Source organism: Leiobunum rupestre, chromosome 10 (genome assembly GCF_980474605.1).
Source record: "Leiobunum rupestre chromosome 10, qqLeiRupe1.1.hap1, whole genome shotgun sequence".
Taxonomy (NCBI): domain Eukaryota; kingdom Metazoa; phylum Arthropoda; class Arachnida; order Opiliones; family Sclerosomatidae; genus Leiobunum; species Leiobunum rupestre.
In genome coordinates, this window is record NC_143393.1 from 39,973,772 (window position 1) to 39,984,298 (window position 10,527).

Below are 10,527 nucleotides of genomic sequence, written 5' to 3' on the forward strand. Positions count from 1 at the left end.
GCCTTACTGGTCTTCCGTTTCATCCTAGTGGCTCTCATCTAGCTCAAGCTCTTACCCATGCGCATCACCCGGCATTGCTGCGGGCCCTTTCAGTGTTCCTCTCTCACCTCATTTCTGTTGGCCTTCTCTCTTACTTCTATGGCTTTAATCACGGTGCAGGGCGTCTAAGGATTGCGTAAGATCCGACGCCTTACTTGTTTTATCACAAAAAAAAGTTCATTTGTTCATTGTTTGTCAATAAATAGTATTTAGTTCATAACAACCATCAGAGCTTTATTACAACTCACGACACAATAATTGGCGACGGAGATGGGATCATTTTGAAGCATTAAAACATTCTAACACTCAAGAAACACCAACTCAGTCAATACTCTCTATGACAAGCAAAGGCCCGATCACAGTTACGTAGTTCTTTTGTTATTGCATAGTAGACATTTCAAGGTCAGTCATGGCAACAACAACAGTAATAGGAACTTATGGACAATGTGACAAGTTCAATTCAATAGCGGAATCATGGACTTCTTATTCTGAACGCTTAGACGAATACTTCGTGGCTAATGGCATAACAGATGCAGACAAGAAAAGGGCAATTTTGGTAACATGTTTAAACGCAAATTAGCTGTTCTTGTGGTTCCACAGAAACCCAAGGATAAGACGTATGCTGACATAACTGCATTACTTGCCACTCACTACGATCCAAAACCCAGAGAAATAACCCAGAGGTTTAATTTTAATAGACGAGTACGCAGTCCAGACGAGTCTATAGCGAATTTTGTGACAGAACTAATGAAGTTAGCAGAACACTGCAACTATGGAACACAACTAGAAAACATGGTACGTGATAGATTTATCTGCGGTGTAGAGAAACAAGCCACACAGACACGCTTACTTCAAGAAGACACACTTACATTGGCGCAAGCAAGGACGCTTGCAGAAGCCATAAAAATTGCAAACAAAGATGCCGAATATATGAAATTAGGCAACGGAAATACAGCTCAACCCGTACACCACATGAGAGAATATCAAACTCGTGGAAAGCAATCCACTTCTGCCCACAGTACAACAAGACAACGCGACCAGAAAGGAAAGGCTTTATATGCGATTCCTACAAAACAAAATGGCCGTTGTTTCCGTTGTGGTTCCAATGAACATCATACTAACTCTTGCAGTCATGCTGATGCTGTTTGTAATAAATGCAAGAAGGCAGGTCATCTAGCACGGGTCTGTCTATCAAAGAGCAGTACGACTGAACAGGTAGTGAAACAAATAAAGGAGACAGACGAACATAGGTACGAGCACAAACTGATGGATGAATACCAAGCTTCAGCATATCACATAACAGCTGATGTACAAACATTGGGACTATCAGTTATCAAGCCATGTGAACTCTCATGCAAGGTTAATTCTACTTTCGTTGACTTTGAACTAGACACAGGTTCGGCTTTCACAATTGTATCTTAAAACACATTTAACAAGATTCCCAACACTCCGCCATTGGATGTTTTTCCCTTCAAACTTCGTTCAGTCTGTAAGAGAAACTTGAATACTAGAGGTTACACAACTGTTACGGTACAATATCATCCGAAGACAGAAAAATTACCACTAGTAGTAACTGAAGGTGACGAACGCAGTTTATGTGGTCGTAACTGGATCTTCTCAACTTTGAAGATTTTGGAGCAATTTACTCATCATTTGGATTTAAAGGGTCTCACTCTAGAAAGCATTCTTCATAATCATAAGGAAGATTTCTCTGGTACACCTAGTAAAGAAACCCGATGCCCAACCAAGATTCTGTAAATCACGAACTCTACCATTTACATTGAAAGAAAAGGTCATTAAGGAAATTGACAGATTAGAGGCAGCTGGAATCATCACGCCAGTTCGTACATCTAATTACGCAGCTCCACTGGTGAAGCCCGACGGATCAATAAGATTATGCGGTGATTTCAAGCTTACAGCAAACACATCAATCGACACAGAGCAATAACCTCTCCCCATACCTGCCCACAATTTTGCCACAATGCAAGACTGCAGGGTGTTTTCGAGAATTGACCTTCGTGAACTAGCATATAGTCAATTAGAACTCGATGAAGAATCTATAGAATTAGTGGCAGTAAATACACCTACAATAGACTACCATATGACGTCTCATCATCTTCGGCTATTTTCCAGAGAGCCATGGATACTTTATTCTGAGTATACCCGTTCCAGGATGACATCCTCATTGGAGGTGTCTCTGTAGACGATCATTTGCCACAACTCGATAAAGTTCTCAACACCTTACAAACCGCAGGGTTGAAGCTCAATAAGACAAATGTGCATTCTTGAAGGAATCACTAGAATTTCTAGGGTACAGATTAGACACTGAAGGAATACATCCTCAAGAAAGAAAAATTGAAGCTATCACAAAGGTCCCTGTTCCAGAAAATGTAGAGCAATTGAGAGCCTTCCTAGGTCTCATAAATTATTATGCAAAGTTTGTTCCTGAAAATTCTACTCGTATCGCACCACTCTATGACTTGCTCGCTCATTCTTCCAAATGGCACTGGTCAGCACGTCAACACCAAGCCTTCGCCACGGCTAAAGCCATGTTGACATCCCATACTTTATTAGTACATTACAATCCCGATAATGACATTTATTTAGCGTGTGACGCATCCTCTGTCGGCGTTGGCGCGGTTCTAGCTCACTCAATTGTTGGAAATGAAAGACCCATCGCATACGCTTCCCGCACGTCGACAAAGACTGAACAAGTTTATCCACAGATAGAAAAGGAAGCTCTAGCCCTGGTCTTCGGGATAACTAACTTTCACGATTATATCCTCGGACGACATTTATATTTATTAACCAATCATCCACCCCTCGCTGCTATATTCTCGGAGAATAGGCAAGTACCGGTTACGGCTGCGGCACGTCTGCAACGCTGCGCATTATTGTTGGCATCGTATCGCTATACCATTATTTACAAGAAAGGAATTAACAACGCCAATCATAGATACCGTTACGCCTCAACCCGCCGAATATGTGTATCTTCTCCAATCATTCAACGATGGACCGATTACCATTCCCATAATGTCTGCGGAAACTCTTAAGGATCCCACTTTGCACACTGTTACTACGTTTGTGCGCACTGGATGGCCTCCTTCATTGCAGGGGAAGGACGACTGTCGTCCTTATTCCCTGAAGATACACGATTTATCTCTCATAAAGGACATTCTTGTTCTAAACAACAAAGTCGTCGTACCTACATCTTTACGTACACGAGTACTTGATGATTTGCGCGATTCACATCAAAGAATGACACACACGCAAGCTCAACCCTGCCATAAAATGGAAACACTTTCCAGCGCCGACGGGTCAAGAGTTTTTTTCGAACTTCATGGAAGCCGATTATTCACTGTTCTTGACGCAAAGAGTGCCTTTTGGCAGGTGAAATTAACTGAGCAAAGCTCCTTCTTCTGCACCTTTGCCACTCCATTTGGAACATTTCGCTACCTTCGCATGCCCTACGGCATCAGTACGGCGTCTGAAGTTTTTCAAGAAGTGATGCATACTCTTTTTCCTAAACATGAGTTTCCAGATTCACACATCTCCACCGAAGACTTTTTACTGAGGGTGAAACATGATCTACACCACGCCCAACTTCTTACTGCTGTTCTTGAACGAGCACGAGCATCTGGTCTGACGTTCAGTAAGAAGAAGCTCCAGCTAGCAGTCTCCAAAATTAAATACTTGGGACATATCATCAGCCCAGAGCAGATAGATTGACCCAGACGGGGTCAGGGCGATAACAGAACTACCTCCCCCTCAAGATAAGCGTGTACCTCAGCGTTTCCTGGGTATGGTGAATTATATTACCCGATTCTTACCATCATATTCGGAAAAAGCGGCTCCTCTACGGGACTTACTAAAAAAAGACAAGGAGTTTCTTTGGACCGCCAACCTACAAGTAACATATGATACTCTAAAACACTGTTGCAGTTCAACGTAAACTGGTTGATAGAGAGCCTGTGGAATTTTATGGTTCGACTAGCCTATTAGGCAGAGATAGCGAGGCGCCAGCGACTTCTCCCCCCCCCCCACCCCACGCTTCCGCGGAATAGAGGGAAACCGTGACTTCCATTCGCTTCGTTACTGAGGTGGTTCGACTGTAAACAGCGCGGGGCAGAGGGGAATCGGGGCTCATGGACGAACGTATTTGTTTCTGTTCGTCATGAGGGGGGGGGGAACTGCCATTGGATACAGGGGTTTTGCATGGGTACAGGGGGTTTTGGAAGAGGGAAAGGCGAGTTTTTGATTAATTTTAGTTGGGAAAATGGTACCACGGTAATTATCGCATGGGGAAAAGGGGGAAGGGTGCCTAACTGGGGGGTTTGGGACGAGATAGAAAAGCGAGTTTTTAAGTTATTTTTGCGAGGGAAAGAGGGTACCCCGGTAATTCTGGCATGGGGAAAAGGGGGAGGGGTGCCTTACTGGGGGGTTTGGAACGAGTGAGAAAGGCGAGTTTTTAAGTTATTTTTGCGAGGGAAAAAGGGGGTTCGACTATGGGGGAAAGGGTACCACGGAAAATATCGCATGGGGAAAAAGGGGGGTGCCTCACTGGGGGGGGGGTTGTTACGAGAGAGAAAGTTTTTATGTTATTTTTGCGGGGGGAAAAGGGTACCCAGATAATTCTGGCATGGGGAAAAGGGGCAGGGGGGCCTTACAGGGGTGGAGTGCCTCGAAACACACAACTAGCTGAGGGCCCTCCCGTAGAGTGGGCTTCTCGGCTAGTCTAGGCATATACAACAGGACCCAAATTTTGTTAAAACGGCCCTGAAATGCGTGCACGCTGGTATTTCTCGCCATCAGACTAACCAACTATTTTGCCAACGGAAAGAGTAGGAAGGGAAACTTCTTATTTCGCAATCATTCCACGACAGACTACCATTAACCGAATTCGTTCTGTGCCATACTTATGTTTATTATGTTATTATTGAAATCAAAATGTCTTCAGTGGCACAATCAGTACTGTATTACAATTACCATCGAGTGACCTCAACAGTACAAGCGTACATGATGCGTTTTGAATAATACGATTCCCCTTTGTATAACCGAAAAATTATTTGATTAAGGGCTAAAAACAAGTTTTCTTAGTTTCAAAAATTAGCTCTATGGACTGTCTAGGTTTGTTAAACTAACTACATAATTCAGACTAAAACGCGAAGTTTTTAACTTAACATTTGAGGTTCTTGGAACTCTTTCAGATAAAAGAACTTGATGACCTGACCTTCAAACTATCTCATAATTGAAAGCTACCCACTAATTACGATTTCCAAAATACTTAACAACCATCATGGTTGACCAATTGAATTAATTAAACTCTAGTGATAACCTAAAATAAATTTTACATTATTAAAAATTTGCTTAGATAATTCCATAACAAGTCGTGTAAAATTTTTAGGTTATAATAAAATTTTAATTTTTCCAAAGCTTTACATTAGTTTTGATGTTAAAACTTTCATAAGCTGTATAGACGTGAAAAATGTATTTACGATTATATTAATTACGAAATTAACTTATCAATTAAGGTCTTATCAAATCAAAACGCGTATAGCCACACATCCTCGATTAGTTATCGCTCTGCAAATTCTACCTGAACTATTGAGTAAGGAGTGGAATTTTTAAGATCAGCCACCTATTAGATGGCGCCACTAGCGACGTAAGTACTAGGTAGTTTAAGCTATTTCCACCAATTGATGAAGCGGGTGAAAGGTTATTACAATTTGCCTTTCTTTTCTATTGGGCAATGAAAAAGCTTTCCCACTGGTAGAAATACCTTAACCAACTGTAGCGATAAATATTAAAATATTCCCGTTAAAATAGTCCCGAAATGAAATTTTATTTAATTAATAATTGTAGAGTAAAGCTATTTTCCCAAGCCCCTAGTAGCGAGTGTGGCTATTTTCGCCAATTTTGGGTTTTACGATTGATTGTCACCCGGTTCTGGCTTTCTTTAATGGGGGGTAGTCCGAATTGAACATCTTTGGCGCTGCTGGGATTTTAACAGCTTTCGAGGGAAGTGAGAACCCAATTTCACCAATTTCACTTCGAATCATTTCTAAATGTATTTTGGTAAAATGGCCCATCGGGTAAAAACGGGAATTGCCAAAGAAAAGATTTCCAAAAATAGTTTTTATTACTGAATGCATATATTTTAAGTGTTGTATATATATTGATATATTGTAGATACATCAACAAGTGTTTCCCACCATGGTTCCTCCGACCTTATCCTCAATTACTTTATGACCCTTTTGAACTGGTAATGCGGTCGCCTTTTTAACTACAAACGTAAAAGAAGCAATTGATACCCATATTCCGGTTAAATCCAAAACGGTGAGTCGGTGACTATAAGCAAAAGTAAAAGTAAAATTGTTTTTCCCGACTGGTTTCAATGGAGTTAAAGCAAGCTCTATATTCCAAACGCTATCTACCAACAAAGAAAATTACGCGCGCTAACGAACACTCACTAAACGGCCCATTACACGAGATAAGACTGCGTATACGAAAAAACCATTTCCGAATCCATAGGCCGTGATAGTAAAACATTTTGGTCAAGCTCAACATCTCAACCTATTGAAAGGCGAACGACTACCTACTTCTAACGAAGAAATAGTGGAAGAGTTAGCAACTTGCTTCTCAAACATTGCCCACGATAATGGACATGTTGATTCCAATTCCCTACCAGAAGTTCAGTGCAACTATTTCTATTTAAGATTTATTGATGACGATATAATAGACGCATCAATGAAACTTAAACTGACCACCGTCTGTGTCATCAAAGGATGCTGCAACATCCTAACTAAAGCTTCATTCGAAACGTATCAATAAAAAGTGGCGGTAATAAAAAAGGTTTCAGGGTAATGCGTCTAATTCTCGTCCCATCATGGTACTTAATTCTTTCGCGATGGTCTTCGACTATGTTATGAGCAAACATCTTTATGAATGGTAGAAGATTTTTTTTACCAGAAACGCCTCATGTCAGATCCGTTGAAACCAACCTCGAGTGCTCCAAAAATTATGTACAGCCTGTCGTAGCTTTTTGACGCTATTTACATTGACTTGTCCAAAGCCTTCGACCGAGTCTCACACATCCAAGGAGCAACTACCACGGGTTAACTGGCCCCTTACTTCAGTGGGTAAAGAATTACCTAGCTAACCGCCGTAACATTATAAAAATCAATGGGTAAATAACAATTATTTTTCGTATCAGGCCACGTGCGGGGTTCCTCAGGGCTCATCGCTTGGTCCTCTCTTTTTTAATGTCCATATTTCTGACAACCCTTCCCTAATAACTTATTCAAAACTTTTACAACTGACCGATGACCGTAGACAATGCTGGGTTATAATATCTTTCAACGATTGTAAATAACTTCAAAAATATTTAAATCAACTAAACCAATGGTGCTATAAAGAATAACATTCCAATAAACAACGATAAAACTATTGTAGTATCTTACACGCGTAAAACAAATAAAACTATAAATAATTAGTTTACACGGTGTAACCTTAAACAGGCAAGACACCGTAAAAGATCTAGGAGTACACTTCGATCATAAATTTTTATTTACTTTTCACTTACATCAAGTTATAACCCAATTAAAATTAGTTCCGTGTTTTATCGCCTGTATAAATCAATCATAAAACCAACTATATAATTTATTGTTCTGTAGTGCATGCACAAACTTTAAAATGAAAAATAAAAAGTATATTATCTATGTAATATAATTTCTTCGTACACCATAAAAAATGCCGTAGGCTAAAATTATGAAGAGATTTTGATGGCGTTCAAATTAGATTCAATTAATCGTACTTTAAAGAAAATAATATAATGCTGTTTCGTATAAAGTGCCCAGAACTATTACATTGTTTATCGCTTAATTGTAACCGAAAGAGTAACACCTGTTATGCAGATTTACTTGAAATCAACTTGACAAACCGTATAATTAACAATTTTAATTCCATTCGTTCAACAAATGATATTTGTAACAAATGTATTGCCATTAGGAATATAACCATTACGCCTTGATAAGTCTTTTAAGAACTATTTATTTTGTTCTTTTTTTTGTACCTAAAATAAGCGATTTTGGATCTATATTATTTCAATAACGAAAAGCAGTTAGAAATCGGTGTTTCCTTAATTTTTGTTTGATGAGGTCGTGGTGTCACAGGCCGTTGAACGGGTTTATATTTCAGTCACCAGTGTTTTAAACCGTTACGGCGAAATCTACTAACAACCATTTCTTCTAGCTGGTTTTTCTGATTGACATCAGATGGGCATTTTGATTTCTGACTTTTTTAAGAATCAGAATATCTTATAAATCATCATCATATTATCATAAAAATACTGGTAGCGTATAAAACTTATTAAATAGCCCTAAGTCTCTCTATTTCCACCCCAGGTTCGTAGCTTGTATATGCATTTACATCATCTTCAGGAATTTTTTTTCGTATGTCAAGAATTGTGCAAAGTGGGACAGCGTTGCGAATACCTCTCTCCAGCTTCTGAAAAATGAGATGCGTATACGTTCGATAAGCTGTATAACGATATGTTCTAAAATATAAAATATAATTAGTTTAAGTTACATGTAAATTTGAATATAAAATTATAACGGATGGGGAGCCCCTTCCCAGTGATACCACAACGAAATATACAGAGACAGTGAACTTCCACTAGCTATATTCGAGATTAACCCTCGGTTAATCAACATGCTAAACTGAACACTAATCTAAGCCTTTGATACACTGCAAATAAATCGTTCATCTTAAGATCACTATTGTACACATTGGTAGCACATACATGTGATCTGTATGTGTTCTACAAAGTGATCCCATGTGTGCTTTTACGATCTCTGAGTGTTCACTCTTTTGAAAATATCGCTTATAAGTGATCTCGTTTCACCTATCAGTGATCTAAAAGTGATCAGGGTGCCCTTAAAGAACGCATAACACATTTAGAACACTTGTATCAATGGTTTGGTACACTAAATTATCACTTTGAGGACACCACGTTGTAAAATTTGGTACACCACATAATCTCTTTTCGAACACTTTAAATTTATAGTGCCAATTGGTACACTAAGCGTAACATCTAATTATTTATATATATCCTCTTAGCAGACGCTAAAGCTTGAGCGTCGCTGCGCCACCTAGTCTAATTTCGGTAGCGAATTGAAATTTCATACTTTGGTTTTATCCCCATTAGCTACTGAAAACTTTCGTTATGCCCCCTTTCGGCGGCCATCCACGACATGTAGAGGATACAAATACGTAATGAAGTCAAAGCTACGAGAACAGGGGGCTTAACAGACGTTTGATACACGGCGATCCCACTTAGCAGAATCTAAGCAAAAGCTTCTGCGTCGCTGGGGCCACCTAGATTCGTATCAGTATGGCTAACACACTTGTTTTCAAACACGGACAGTAGGCGCCGTCTCTTATTCCTGTTTTTCTACGCACGGCGTCTTTAGGCCCCGTGCATGAAAAGAGAAGATACAAGTAAATTCAAAATCGTCTGCTTAACTTTTAATTTATCCAAGGACTATAGTGTAAACTTAATAAAGCAGACGAAAATGAGAGCCACATGTGGTATTTTTCCTCATTGCGGATAGCTTTAATGCTGCCAGATATCTAATCTACGCCAGGGGCCTATTGCCTTACATATTTATTTCCTACCCATATCGGTAAAACCAAGATTTTTAACGCACGGGGTCTAAACTATTTTTTTAGATATATCTGTAGTAGCAGAAAAAGATACTTATATCATTCACGTTAATAAATTGCAAACAAAAATAATGCCGTTCAATATTAGAGCACTAAATGATCACCTGCGCAACAAAATTGGCTCATCTGTTCACTTAAAGAAATAAGGGAACACTACTGTTTAAGTGTTCTACTGTGTTTCCGGTGTGTTCTTTAATTGTACAAGTGAGCCAATTTTGTTGCGCAGGTGATCTTTTAGTGCTCTATTTTGAACTGTTTTTGAAACACTTTCAGAATGCCAAAAAACACTACAAAATGACTCAGGAACACTAAAAACACACCAAAAAACACTTAAACAGTAGTGTTCTCTTATGTGTTTCCTAAGTGTGCTTTAAGTGAGCAAGTGAGCCAATTTTGTTGCGCTGGTGATCTTTTAGTGATCCACCTGTACACACTTTTGAATTGCTTAAAGAACGTATTATTCACGCTTGTAGATCACTATAGTACACTAGTTACACACACACGAAGTACTAGGTTCCAAATGTGATCTCTTGGTGTATAGTGATCCGATTTTGTTGCGCACTTTTAGCGTGCTTTTAGTGATTTACTAGTGAACGTTTTTTTTGCAGTGTAGTGTAGGTGGAAGAATCAATTTTACCAATAAATATATTAAACAATTTATTTCTTATTTAATAAATTCTTCAATAAACAAAATCAAATAAAGTATTATAATAAACTAGTTTCAAATAGGTCCTTTTATCACCAAATACTCCATGTCCCCGCGCC

At 39.2% G+C, this 10,527-nt stretch overlaps 1 protein-coding gene across 1 annotated transcript; it reads left to right on the plus strand.

Moving 5' to 3' along the window:
• Positions 1–448: 448 nt before the first annotated feature.
• LOC149925673 (uncharacterized) lies at positions 449–1,987 on the plus strand. Its single transcript, XM_090161806.1, has 4 exons — positions 449–595; positions 640–1,398; positions 1,477–1,753; positions 1,827–1,987. Exons 1-4 carry the CDS (start codon positions 449–451, stop codon positions 1,985–1,987), a joined length of 1,344 nt encoding a protein of 447 aa, XP_090017932.1.
• Positions 1,988–10,527: the final 8,540 nt, after the last annotated feature.